This window comes from Cajanus cajan, chromosome 4 (assembly GCF_000230855.2).
Source record: "Cajanus cajan strain Asha chromosome 4, NIPB_CcT2T_4, whole genome shotgun sequence".
Taxonomy (NCBI): Eukaryota; Viridiplantae; Streptophyta; class Magnoliopsida; order Fabales; family Fabaceae; genus Cajanus; species Cajanus cajan.
Genome location: NC_138520.1, coordinates 78,099,800 through 78,114,535, shown reverse-complemented (window position 1 = coordinate 78,114,535; position 14,736 = coordinate 78,099,800). Strand labels below are relative to the sequence as shown.

General features: G+C 32.9%; 2 protein-coding genes across 2 annotated transcripts; both read left to right on the top strand.

Moving 5' to 3' along the window:
* Window positions 1-888: 888 nt before the first annotated feature.
* LOC109802429 (glucan endo-1,3-beta-glucosidase) lies at window positions 889-3,778 on the top strand. Its single transcript, XM_020363805.3, has 4 exons — window positions 889-1,403; window positions 1,570-2,148; window positions 3,046-3,355; window positions 3,563-3,778. Exons 1-4 carry the CDS (start codon window positions 960-962, stop codon window positions 3,583-3,585), a joined length of 1,356 nt encoding a protein of 451 aa, XP_020219394.1. The 5' UTR covers window positions 889-959; the 3' UTR covers window positions 3,586-3,778.
* Window positions 3,779-12,000: 8,222 nt separating this feature from the next.
* Window positions 12,001-13,575, top strand: LOC109802434 (uncharacterized). The gene has a single exon (XM_020363811.3). It carries the CDS (start codon window positions 12,169-12,171, stop codon window positions 12,847-12,849), a length of 681 nt encoding a protein of 226 aa, XP_020219400.1. The 5' UTR covers window positions 12,001-12,168; the 3' UTR covers window positions 12,850-13,575.
* Window positions 13,576-14,736: the final 1,161 nt, after the last annotated feature.

Genomic DNA, 14,736 nt, shown 5'->3' with positions numbered 1-14,736 from the left:
CATAGTACACCAAAGATGCGTCTGGTCCACACTTTGGGACCTTAAATTGAATAAATAAATAAAATGAGGAAAATCTCAAGTGACTTTTTTGACTCATGACACCGTGGTTGGTCCCACCATTTATTTTATAACTTTATGTTTAATTTTGAATCCGATTCCCAAATTCAAAACCCACCAAAGCACCCACAGCATGAGCATGGCGTGCCCCTCTCCTTCGCGTTTGTAATTTGTTCGTTACTTTCATAATTAACCCAATTCCGTGGCCCTTCAACCAAGCCTTCTTGTGCTAAGCGACATTTCAATCCACGTGACTGTGGTTTCCGTTTTTTACTTTTCTACAAGCCTTGTCATTTTAACTTGCACCAATCACGAACGCTTTTTCTTCACTAATCGTTTCCCTCTGTACTTTTAAAATATAAAAATGATTAAAAATTGTAAATATGAGAAATAAAAAAATATGTATTTTAAATTATAAAGATTAAAAAATAAAATTAGTAAAATTATAAAGACAAAAAAAAAATTATAACTCTTAATTTAAAGCATTTATTTTAATTATATTTTTTATATAAATAAAAGCTATCAAAGAAACAATTGTTTCGCTTTCAAAGCCCAAATCATTGTATATGACGATATATGCTATAGTTTTTTTTTTGACACCATACACTATTAGTATAGTGTTTTAAAAATTGACAAAATCTTATTTGAAAAAGAAATATATATATTAAAATAACATCCGCAGATAATTTTCAGTTGGTCCACATTCTACAATTAGCCTAAACAATTGACACGCTAAGCCGTCGTCATTACAAAATAGATAAAGATTAGAAACAAAAAACATCCGTTGCTATTTTGACCCATGCTCTAAAAATAAAGAGTCCATCTCTCAATCTCACCTCTATATATATACAAACTCACCACGCCCTTCTCCTCAACTTCTGATTTCTAGAACACCGCACGCTATGGCCACCACCTCCTTCCTCTCCGCGCTCCTGGCGCTCCACCTCCTGGCCGCCGCGCACGCCATCGGCGTCAACTACGGCACGCTCGGCGACAACCTCCCGGCGCCGGCTGCGGTGGCCAACTTCCTCAAGACGCAGACCACCATCGACCGCGTCAAGATCTACGACGTCAGCCCGCAGATCCTTCAGGCCTTCGCCAACAGCAACATCTCCGTCACGGTCACGGCCCCCAACGGCGACATCGCCGCCCTCTCGAAGATCGAGTCCGCCAGGCAATGGGTGGTCGCAAACATCAAACCGTTTCATCCTCAGACCAAAATCAACTACATCCTCGTCGGAAGTGAGGTCCTCCACTGGGGCGACACCGCCATGATTCGCGGCCTCGTTCCCGCCATGAGGACCCTCCACTCCGCCCTCATCGCTGAAGGCATCACCGACATTAAGGTACCCGCTTCTGTCTTAGCTTCATGTTAAGCTTCTTTTTTTTTTCATTAACACGTGACGTAATTAACACTCATTTTCTTACACTGACAATTTTTTTTATAATTAAAGTAAAGTTAGTATTTAGCAAATAGATGAAGTAATTTTTGGTATTTATTTTTGTGATTAGGTGACGACTGCACACTCTTTGGCGATAATGCGGTCATCGATTCCACCGAGTGCGGGAGCATTCAGGCCGGGGTTTGCAAAGCACGTGCTGGGCCCAATGCTCAAGTATCTGAAGGAGACTAGGACCCCTTTTATGGTGAACCCGTACCCGTATTTCGGGTACAACGGGAAAAACGTGAACTTTCTGTTGTTCAGGCCCAACCGCGGTTTGACCGACAGGAACACCAAGCTCCACTACACCAACCAGTTCGATGCCTTGATGGACGCCGTGCTCTCCGCCATGAAGGCCCTCGGCTACGGTGACGTCGACATCGTCGTCGGGGAAACCGGCTGGCCCTCCGTTTGCGACGGTTGGGACGCCTGCAGCATCGACAACGCCCGCTCCTACAACGCCGAGCTCATCAAGCACTTGGCTTCGGGCAAGGGAACGCCGTTGATGCCCAACCGAACCTTCGAGACTTACCTTTTCGCGCTTTTCAACGAGAACCAGAAGCCCGGCCCAATAGCCGAGCGCAACTGGGGCCTGTTCCAGCCCGATTTCACTCCCGTTTACGACTCCGGAGTCTTCCGCACTGGACAGGTTTAATTTCTTCTTGGCCCAATATATTATTATTTCGTGATCTACAATCTACAGCATCAGCATGGATCCACCCGCCTTTAAAGCCGTTGATTATGAACCTTTTCTCACCCTCATCTAACGCCAGAGATAAAGTTGCATCCATTTAGCTTTTAGCCACATAGGTGCATGTTAGACGCCGCACTTGCTTTATAAAGCGATTCGCCACATGGCCTCCTCATTATATATATTATATAATAATTATTGCTAACAAACGGTCACAAGGTCACACTTTTCTTTGCTTTTCAATAAACCATTTCAATTCAGAAAAAGCAGCAGATGTAGTAATAAGAAGTTCTATCTTTTTTTTTTATCAGGTTGTTTAGAATAACTTTCTCTTTAATGATTCGAACATAATAGTGTCGACTTGAATCATGGTCTACAAAATGCTTCTAATTGTAAAAAGGAGAATGCAAAATGATTGAGTATACGTAATTCGCGTCACTTATTCACCACGGTTTGACAAATTTGACGCTAGAAGTAAGAAATTATAACTTGTTATTTTCACTTTTTTTTTTTTTTCGTGATTTAAGTCGTATAAACGTGAAACTAAACACGTACTGCAATTAGATATGCAAGCAAAACAGTTTTACTCCGATATTATAAATCATCATCTATGATGTTTTTATTGACTTTGATAACATCTATCTTAACAATGAATTCTGATTGGTGAAAGTGTAAAACTTGTTACACAGGTAGTTTATGATTATTAAATCCGTAAAATTATGTTAATGTTGATTTTTATTGGAAAAAAAAAAAAAGACAATTATACTTGGTGATAGAGTAAAGGTCTATAATTTGTGCATGTATTATTTACTCAATAATTTTGCATGGTCTAATTTGTTATCATTTATGATGCAGAGACCAGCAAGGCCTATAACTCCTACTAGACCTGCAACGCCTGCAGCACCCGCAGGACCTGCAGTGGGAGGGCAAAAATGGTGTGTGCCAAAGGCAGAAGCCAGTGACCAAGCTTTACAAGCAAACATAAACTATGTGTGCAGCCAAGGAGTTGATTGTAAGCCAATTCAACCAGGTGGAAATTGTTATGCAGCCAACAACGTTAAGGCCCTTGCAACTTATGCCATGAATGCCTATTACCAAGCCAATGGTCGCCATGATTACAACTGTGACTTCTCCAACACCGGTCTTATCACCACTACTAATCCAAGTCAGTCTCATCCTCATTTTTATTTTTTTTTTAAATTGTGATTTCTTTAATGACAAAACTCAGATATAGGACTACTACCATAGACAGTGGTGTTCTCTAATCGGAAATAGAGTTTTATTTCGGTATTAGTAACATTTAATAGAATCTTGTATTATGCACTCTAGTTCTGAATGGCTTACAATGTTTGTGTTTTGTTGTTATTTGCAGGCCATGATAATTGCAGAATCTGAGGATGTTTATTTACGGTCGTATAATCAGAGGCGGGAGAGGAAGATAGAGAATGCCCATTGTCATATGTTGTCAGTGTGGCTGTGTCAGTTCATTTGCGATTATGCATTCATGTACCCAAATTATTTAGTTTGTAAATTGCGTGTTCTGGAAAAAGAATGTTAACTTGGCATGACATTTCATGCTTTGGCTAAATATTATGGTCCATCAACGACTAAATCGTAGGAACATCGCTTTAATATTAAAATCGTTCGTAGCTTAATCGCGCTGGTGGTTCCCAATTTTCAAACTCGCATTGATCTGGATCTAAATTTAAGGCATTTATTAACAAATGCGTTCATAATACTGATAAGCCAAGGGACTTAGGATTAATAGTCTTTATTAAATGTACTGTTATATATTTAATATAACTATATAAAGAAATGTACCGTTGATCCCTAATTTCCAAAATTATCAAGTACCTTGCTTTTGCAAGCTGTGCGCAATTAAATTAGCAGTTGTGTGCCCGATTATGTAGGCTTGCTTTGGTTTGAATTTTGTATTTAAGTTTTGAAACCTTTAAAAACTGAAGTTATTCTACAATTTTTATGATGACGGATAAATAGGATCATCATTTGTGGTTCCTAATTTTTAAATTCACAAAATCTTTACTTAAAATCAAGGCATTTTGTTAACGAAGTACATTTAGAAAGATTTCTGAATGTAATTATTGGGAATTTGGCTATTCTATACATCAAGTTTTGAATTCAAATTTGATTGCACTAAAATAGAACCTTTAAAGGTTACAAGATTGTTCATTGTATATAGAAATGCGCCGTTGATCCATGATTTACTCCAAAATCAGTAAATCACACCTTGGTTTCGCTCAAAATTAAATGGGCCCGAGAAGACATACGTGAAGGCTTAGTACGTATTTGGAGTCTCATCCACAAATCTCAAGCGTGGATAAGAGAAGTAACTATTTATTGTTCTGGATGCGTTCTGATGTGAAAAATTATTAAAAAGGTGAATCACCAACGAAAATTTAGACACACACTTATTGTCCAAGGGAGACTAGAGTACACAATGGAATCAAACAACCACAACATAAATCAAATCAAACTAGCATTAAATAATGCAGCCGGAAATCATAAAATATTTCTGCATTTGCTATTGCCAACAATTATTAACTGAAAAGAGATAGATGCATAAATAGAGAATCTCAAGTCCAGTATACCATAAGTGAGCATAAAAGATTTGCTGAATGAGTGTAACATAAGAGAAGAAAAAAGTTTTCACAAGTCTTCTGTAACTATTTAGGCTTATGGTAACATTTTATCCGCGATTCTGTACCACAAATTTCTTTTATGCTTTTTCCTTTGTTCTTTTTGTTTTTGTTTTACAGCCTTTCTCCTGTCATAGACACTAGGCCTGATCTTCCTTTAAAAAAAATTCTTACGGACTCTTACTCGTAACATTGAAATTATATTTCAACTAGTCAAATTAGTTATCCTTCAGATAAATTTGTACAAATTTTTTTTATAGTATTTTCATCTTGTTGGGTCATGGAATACACAATTACATATGGACTAAATTAATTGAGGATGATAGTAAACAAGATAGTCATTCAAAACTACTTTATAGGCCCATGGGCTACACGCCAGCCTTATTTTAATAGATACGCCCATATTTCTCATGCAATTCAACTAAAGGATAGAGTTCTAAAATCTATATGCCCAAGACATTATGACTCATAAATTTCAGTTTATAATAGTTACTCCCTCTTCTCTATTATAAATAAAATAAATAATTTTACACATATTAAAAAATTAATTATCCACATTAAAAAAAAAGTAATACGACCGAAAGATCATACATTAAAAAAAACATTTAAAAAAATATCATTAAATGAGATAAAAATAATTAAAATTTGTTTATGTTTAATAAATGTTTTTTTTTATAATAATGAAGTACTAAATTTTATTCTCATTACTTTTGTCTATCAACGTTACAAAAAAGGATATTTAAGATTTGGAACAGGAAAAGTACTTCTTAATTTAAATAGCTTGACTTAGATTTTGAATTCCAAAATTGATTAGTTCTATTTATTTTATTTATGTTCTAGACTACCTTTAGAGAAATCAAGCCGTTGTCATAATCTAAAACATTTAAGAATGTAATTTGTCATCTCAACTATAGAAATTCTCATGCTGAAGTCTTCCTCCGATCGAGACAACAAGTGCTCCGATTGTTACCTTGGATGCTACAATTTGAAAAGAAAAAGAATCACTAATGTTAATTTTGAAAGCATTATATGTGGATTACAAACGAAGATGATCTTTTGCTTTCTCTATTTTTTTAAAATTTATTTTTAATCAAGAAACTGCTAATATACTTAGCATATTGTCTTATAGAGATATTACTTTCCCTTTATAAGAACCGATCTCATGAAGGAAAAAAAAGAAGAAGTTATATGTCCTTATTAAATAGCCGTTGATATTTTCTTTTCCTATTTATGCCGGTACTATTCACATAACATGTTTCTCATCAACATTCCAAAGCCAACCACGAAACATCTTTAACAATGCTGTCTATTTCCTATGATCGATCCTTCGTAGTAGTAATTTTTGTTGCCTGTTTGGTAAAGCACTTTTATTGATTCTTTCGCTTCCTGAACAACAGACAGACTCTATAAAGAAGTCTGAATATATTGAATTTACTCCAAAAATTGGAAAAGGGAACATTTGGAATCAACCCAATTTTTATTTTCTTTTAATAGCCTTCACTGTGAAGTCGGATGCTTTTAAAAGCTTAATAGAAACATCCATCTTGTCAACAAAATAAAATTATAGGAATAAAGATTTGTGTTTGCTTGACTTTACTCGACCTATTCTTTGGAAATTAAAATGAACTACATGTAACTATTGATGCATTTTATGTTTAGTTTTATCACTAGAATTTGCATCAGTATTTGTAAATGCACGAATATTTAAATTTTTATTGATAAAAGGTAAACTCATATGGAGATTTTCTCAAGCCATTCAACTCAACTTGCTAAAAAGACAAAGTGCACATAAACGATCTCAACCGTTGAACATGTTTGAAAAACTGAACAATTTTTGTTCAACCTCGAACTAATTAAACGGAGGACTAATAAATTTTAAAGTTTTAGGTTACAGAGTACAGACGAAAGCCATCCACATAAAATTCAATATCCTGCTTTATGTTTAACAGTTTTAGTCTACTCTTATCTGTTCATTACGTACCATCTCTTCAACCCAGGCATCATAACTAAATATGCTCAACTTAAAACTCACTTTTATTACGCTGTATGATATATAATATTTTATAACTTTAGTGCCTAGATCAACTTGCGTGGAGTTATTTATGTTTTTATTTAAATATTAAGAATTGTAAAAATAAATAATTATATCGTATTAATTTCCGCATAAAGAATTTTTTTTTCATTAATTAAAACATGAGAAGAGAAACTAATTGAAAGTTGGAGTCATTAATGTACTTAGGTCAATGTTTAGAGAAGAAGAAGAAGGGAAGAAGACTTATTGACAAAATCTCTTTAGAGTGTTCGAATGAATAGGTGAGCTTATCCCTAAGTAATTGAAGTTGTAGATTGAAGTGTTGCCTTCCGGTTATTAGAAAATCCATAAAAGAAGTAAATATATAACAAGTTAATGATCGTCTCTTTACAATCAAGATCTCCATCGTAACATGAGCCAAAATTTCCCTAGTATGAACACATACATCAATTTTCATACAAGTATATATATTATATATAAATTAATAAATATTTTTAGGATAAAGGGTGTCACATTATAACAATCAGACCTACATTTGCACTGTGTTTAAAAAAATTATTGACCATCGCTCTTTACTTGCATGATCTCCATCATCAAATGTTGTTTCTTCTGCAACTAATTGGTTAGATTTTTTTTTTCTTTCTAGAATTTGCTCCTCATTTTCTTCCCATAAATCTGCAATATCTGTTTCATCTCGACAACTTCATGTAATAGAATTGCATTGTGTATCTTATTTAAAATCTTTCTTCTTTGTTTTCTTTATACTCAAGTAATTTATCTTCCCTATATAACGCCGTCACACATGTTTGATGAATTACAATCACTCTCAATTTTAGTTTTTATTGAGTGAAATAATTCAATTTATTAAATTTCTCAATATCAAATTTATATGAAGACGTAGCTTAAAGCTCTAATGCCAATTATTATGAAAGAGAAAAAAAAAATTAATGAATAGAAAGAGAAGAAATAAAGAGAATTTACATACTTTGTTCATTGTAACTTAGTAACCAAAAGATTCTACGGTTCTAAAATAGATAAACAACTACGGTGTCTTATGATTTTATAGTATAAATCAATCTTTTATATTTCTTCTCCTAATCTGGAAGTCTCATAATTAACTATAATATCACAAGACAACACCGTCCTCCTAAAATAGAGCTCTAAAATGTTGTGTTGGGTCAAGTCATAATTTGAGTGAAGCCATTAACATGAAATTTAAGAAATCTTAATAATAATTTAGTACCTAATAAACAATTTCATGGATAAATGAGAAAATAAAACAATATTTTTAACATGAAAATTGGATTATGACAATTTCATAGATATAATTACAGTTTACTAAATATGTTTTTTATTTAAATATACTTTTTTTAGAGAAAATATAAGCTATTTAGCTTGATTAAAGTTGTCATTACCTAATTTGTTTGGTCTAAATATGATTGGAAACGCACAATAATGATATATAGAGAGAAAATTGAGCTGTAAAACTATATGATTGTCTCCATACCATCCATCCATCCATACTATTTTATTATAGATAAAAGGCTTAATTTACCAAGCATGTCTCTTTTTCATTACTGACACAAATTTAAGTTATATATTTAAAAGCTTTTAATATCAATCTTATCAATTTTATAATATTCTTTATAAAAAAATATAATTATTATATATTAAACTCTTATTATAACCTAAGTTCAAGTTTTTGTAAAACAAATAACTTTGATCAAAATTTAACAAATTAAATTCAAATCATTCACAAATAATTCCACTCGATTTTAGATCTTCATTTAACAATTTAATTTAATCGGAGCATTTCAATGTTGATTATAAACACATAATTAACAATGATATCCAACCCAACACTATATTCTCGATCACAATCTATTTAGTGTATTCTTTTGGGAAATTAATCTTTCAACTTTCCTTTGTTCACCAAAAAAATCTTTCAACTTTCTTTATATATATTTTTTTGAACAGAACTTCTTCCTTGTAATTTGAAAAGGAAACTGTCCTTTGAATGCCAAACACTCAAGCATATATCCATGATTGTTCCTTACCTGTATGTTGTGGCATTTAAAATATAGGTCAACATCAGTTGTTTGATTGTGTTAGATGTACAGAAAATTATGCATGTTAGATTATTTATCATAATTAGTAGTTTTCGTGCCAATTAGGAAGATGTAGACATGATCTTTACGCATTAGCCTGTTGATTAATAAGAGCTAACTTTTTGTTGAAACCTTATGTCAAAGTACCTATCAATTCTGGTGTTTGAAATTGATAGACCTTTCAACAAAATTTATGAATGATCTACATATAATTTATAGCAAAAACATAAAAATAAAAATAAAAAAGAGGAAGTTTCTTCTTCTTCTTCTTCTTTTTTTTTTTTACATGTTCCTTTTTGATAGAATTACTAATTAATTTCAAATTTAATAGATACATAGAGAGAATTCAATTTATATATATCCTTATTAGTTAATACTGCTGGCAATAAATTATTGCAAACCCTTCTAAAGAAAGATGAATAACATAAAAGCTTAGGTATCTTATGGGCTTGAAACATGATTAATTATTATTAGCTAGCTAGGACCAAAGATAAAGTTGTTGTTGCAAGTTGTCTCTCTTCATGTTCTCTCTGTTTTAATTATTGTTGAAGGCAATGACGCCTTTAGAAGGAAACACTTTAGTAAGAGAACTTTCAAGTTGTCAAATGAGGTAAGCCTACCTCCTCATTCCTCTCTCAAAAAAAGTATCAAATGCATATATATCAACCACTATCTTTTATCATGCATGCGTAAATCAGAAGAATGCTTTGTGGTATTAATGTCACAGTTATATATCAGATCCCAAACTGCATACTGTCGCATGATGCATTTATGTTCAAATGGTGACATTTAAATTAAACATATATTAAGCTTTTTGTTTTTTTTTTTTCTTTCGAAATTACATGTTTTCACCTCTTACTCAACTTTAAAAATTAATAAATTATTACCTACAATGTCTTATATGTGACATGATTTTTCCCCCTCTTGGTAGACAATAAAATTATATTAACATTTTCTAGTCTTTGTTCGATTAGTAAGGTCGTACTCCTTATTTTACGTTCACAAAAAGAATAGTATAATTTGGCTTAATCTAATGAATTAGGTTAAATTGGTTAAAATTAAACGTAAAAGGCTTCAAACTTATTTAGTTTTAAGTTATGAAGTTGATGCTCAATTGAATTAAACATGTTGAATTTGGATATTGTACTGATATTAATTGATACTAGTGATAACAACTTTTATTCCTTAAATAAATTATTCAGGATTCAAATATCAACCTTAAATATAAAATATACTATATTATGAGAGAAATATTTGTATATCTTTAAAGTTTTCGGCTTAGATGAATCACTATTTTTTTACTATAAATTCTTCTTACTAATACCGTTAAAAAAATTGTATTATACCGATGGTTCTCCTTGATATAATATGGATGCCCTCATCTTTAGAAATTCTATGAAAATCGAAGACCTTTAAACCAATGGGTGCTATCATGGTTGTTGAGGGCAGCGTAACCTCCTCTCTCTTTCTCTCTATGTGACCATCATTATGCGGTCCCAATCTCTATTAATTAGTGAACTCATTAGCAGTGTAATTATGATTAATGAGTACAATCCCATGGCTGCACATGATCTTCTTCTAAATTAATCTAGTTCATTTGGACACCCAAGATTTCTTACATGTTACATGTGTCGGTGCTTCCCCTTCTGCTATGCAACACATCGTCCACATATTTTATTGCATATATTCACGCATTGGCAGATGAACAAAAGTTATCCATTTTATGTTTTTTTAACAAGAAAAGTACACCAACAATTCCAATATGCATTTCCACTCAATTATATAGTGAAACAATATTATTGAAAACTAAGGATGATGCATGAATGTAGTTTAATATATTAATCCTCCTCTACTTGTGATGGGAAGGTATTTTGAGGAAAAAAATGATAAATGTTTTTAAGCAAGAATTAGCACATTAAAAATTAAGTGTTTAAGTTTAGGAATAAAATATCTATTTAATTTATTTATCGTGACATACACTAGTGGCGAATTATCTTTAACTGGTGGATGGATTGGTTAGGTTAGATGATAAGAACAACCGATAGTTATTTGTTTTTGTATTTTGCGTGTACCAATTTTTTTTTTTTTTTTGGGTGCAATGATAACTCTTTGTTTGATGCGAAGATCACAAGTGACAATAACGAAGACAACACATTTTTTTTTATCTTAAACTTTACTCACATCAATGCAATAGATTACTAGGATTAGCTTAAGTTTATAAAACATTTTTAATTAGTTATGGTGCAATAAGGAGGAAAGACTTTAACAAAATTATAGTACAATATATAAATTTTAATATATCTTCATTAACTCAACTCTCTAGGGGCAATACTTGGTAGGGCACGCACGAGTGGCAGAGATTCTCTGCTTGGCTTGCCTCAGTATTGGCCTGTTTTCAAGCTTTAAAAACCGAACAATTTCCACCTAAAATCTTACACATGAATTCAATATAGAACAAATTTTTAAATCATTAATTAATAAAACTCAACAGAAAAACTTGTATCCAGTGTTTTCCTCCTAAAAAATAGGGGTCAAGTTGCGTCACTGATTATCTCAGTCAAATCCAGTTAAAACATAAATTAAAACTTCTCCACTCTTTAATTTAATAGTAAATTACGCTTTAGAGAAAAATAGTATTGACAGATGTTCTTATTGTAACATCTATCAGTACTCAATTGATTTTCTTTAAAAAAGTAAATAAAAAATATATTTCTTTGTTAAAATACTAAGATTACATTTTCTAACACACTTTTATTAATACTCTGTTCACTGCTACTTAAAATTTATTGAACGTTTTATGAGTAAGACTTACTGTATTAAATAAGTGAAACTGGTAAAATTATGGGACTTCTATTAAATTAACAGAGGATGTGTTTAAAAAAAGTATGTACAACAGAATAGAATCAGAATAGTTAGTTAATGCCCTGTTTCTTCTAAAATGGTTGAAATTTATGTTGTGTTTTTCCACCTTTTTGACTGCAACCAATTTATTCTATTATATAAAAAAAAAAAGTAAAAACCCCAGCAAGAAAAATCTGAGCACCACACTACTGGTTCCTACATAGTACATCCCATTGAAAGCATTGAACATTGGTCTTGCTATGATACCAATCAAGATAGACAACCAACTCGTTAGTGTCCACCAAACGAAACCCCTTGAATTCCTCACCCACTAGCCATCATGGTTGAGAAAGAGAAGAGAAACAAGAACAAGAAGCCAAAGCACCAACACCCCAATGACCAAACCACCAAGAACAACTCCGATTTCTCCTTCAAGCCAAGTTCAGACGTAAAGGGTATCAGATTCGGAGGTCAGTTCATAGTGAAGTCCTTCACAATCAGAAGGGCAAGGCCCTTGGAGCTTCTCAAGGTTCTATCTTTTCCACCAACCAACAATACCAAACCAAAGGACAAGCTTCCTTTCCCTTCCACCACGGCATTCCTGCCCACAAACTTCACCATCTTGGCACACCATGCTTGGCACACCCTCACCCTTGGTCTTGGCACCAAGAAGTCCAAGGTGGTCCTCTTTGTGTTTGAGACTGAGGCCATGAAGGCTGCAGTGGATAGAATTTGGCCGCCAGAGATTGCACTTGGTGATGTCAACAAGAGGCTCATAAGGGGCCTCAGTGGCTGTGAGATGGCAAGGTTCAAGTTCAGAAAAGGCTGCATTACTTTCTATGTCTATGCTGTTAGGCAAGTTGGAAGCTTTGGCTTTTCATGTGCTGAGGATCTGAGGACTATTCTGCAGTCTGTGGTGGAGCTTAAGGATTTCTTGGATCACACTGCCATGCTTTCCATGCCACACCAAAGAAGCATCAGTTACTCACAGTCACAGCCCCAGGTAGCCATGGCTCACTAAACTAAAATCATGTCTCCATAAATTTCTCTGAAAGACTCTTAAGAGAAAAATTATGAAATAAATTTCTCCATAAATTAAAATTAGTTTAAGTATAAGTTAATTTATAGAAACTTTTTCTTATCACTTCTCCACAATTTTATTTTTAACTTGTACTTAAACTAGTTTTAATTCATGGAGAAATTTATTTTCTTTTTTTTATTTTTCTCTTTTAAGAGTGTCTCCGGAAAATTTATTCAAACAGATACTTTAAAAGTGTGTTTGATCCGGTGTTACTGGTACAAAACCATGGTGACTTCATCAAAAAGTAAATATTTGTTGCTTTCAAAAATCATGGTCAGTTTAGCTCGCCACCAATTCAGACGCACGTTAAGCTGTGAAGTGTGAATCAATCATCATGAGAGTTTATACATATGTGTGTCCAAGTGTTACCTCTTCACATTGACATCGTCATCATTTTGGGGTCTAGAGAAATATTTTGGCTTAATTTGTTAACTTGGTTTCCTAGTCTTCGGAATTTTGGGAGGCTTATTATTGGTTTATTTGTTAATGATCTTGTTTGATCTGTATTTTCTTTTTGAATTTGGGGAAAAGGAAAGTGTAATGTAGCATGAATAATGGGGTACTAAATTGAAGGTTATACAGCGGATGACTGAGTCCAGGTTGCATTTGTCCTTTTTGTTGACAACTGCTAATAGAAATTTGTCAAGGGGTCGCAGATTATGCTTACTCTTTTGTTCTTATTACTAGATATAATCTTATGCTACTCCGGGCAGACATATTTTCCACTTGAATTGTTCATAGAGGAAATATGTCCTTAAATTATTCTCTACTAGAACTTTGGAAATGAATGTGATACTGTAAATTTATCTCTGCATATTGTAATCTGAGAAGAACTCGCTTTCATCACGTTAGAAGTTTAGTAGTTGAAAATTAAGGTAAGAAATTTTCAACATTGTTTTCTATCTAAATATAGAGTACATTCAAACCCAATATTTCCTGGAAAAAAGTTATTAACCTTGTATGATGGTACATGTACTTATTAAAATGTTTACAGCGATCTGTACTAAATTTTAATAATGCATGCAAGGTATCAATGTAATTAATGGAACCAAGAGTTTGCAACCTCTGAATAATCTAGAGACAAAATCTGCTCAATTCATGTTTTCCCCCTGCAAACTGTTCTGGTAAATTGTGCCATCATCTAACCCGTGATCCATGAACCGCCTTAATATTACAAAAATATTCCGTAAGTAGAAAAATGCCAAATAATCCTGAAATTTTTAACAGAACCCTGCATATAATATATACTTTTGGAAAAATATTGGAAGAATAAATGTGGCTAGGTCTATGAATTATGGGGATTAAATTATCCTTCGTCAATAAGTGGATTTGAATATATTTACTTTATTTATACGGTTGGTAAATAACATTTTTTTTAAGTATAAGAGTTCAATTCTTGATCCATATGAATAAAAAACATTAATTAATTGAGATTAACTCTTTAAATAAATTTTAATAATTTAAAATATTAGGTAAAGAATAATTTTCTTTTTAAAAAATAAGAGATGTGAATATGGTAAAATATTAATGTCTAGTTGAGTAGAATAGTGAAGATAGGATCCTTGGAGAAGGAACAATAGGGCAACCTTTCCCTCTCCGTAAAGTTTAGAAAAGTGAAGGGGGAAAAAAAAGGAAAGAGAGCACATTTATTTTTCTCCTGTGCCCACCTGTGGCTTTAATCATGGCATGGAAGGACCCATGTCCAGGCCACCTTACTTTAATCTTCACAAGAATAATGGACATTTGTGTCTGTCATGGTTGAAGATTGCAGATGCAAGCACAAATCCTTTACCTTTAATGATTCATGTTATGTGTGTTCATAAAATT

Excerpts from the sequence above, each read along its gene's own strand:
- LOC109802434 (XM_020363811.3), top strand. The coding sequence starts at position 12,169 with ATGGTTGAGAAAGAGAAGAGAAACAAGAACAAGAAGCCAAAGCACCAA.
- LOC109802429 (XM_020363805.3), top strand. The coding sequence starts at position 960 with ATGGCCACCACCTCCTTCCTCTCCGCGCTCCTGGCGCTCCACCTCCTG. Across the intron at positions 1,404-1,569 it reads AAGGCATCACCGACATTAAG|GTGACGACTGCACACTCTTT; the intron begins GTACCCGCTTCT and ends TTTTGTGATTAG. Across the intron at positions 3,356-3,562 it reads TATCACCACTACTAATCCAA|GCCATGATAATTGCAGAATC; the intron begins GTCAGTCTCATC and ends TGTTATTTGCAG.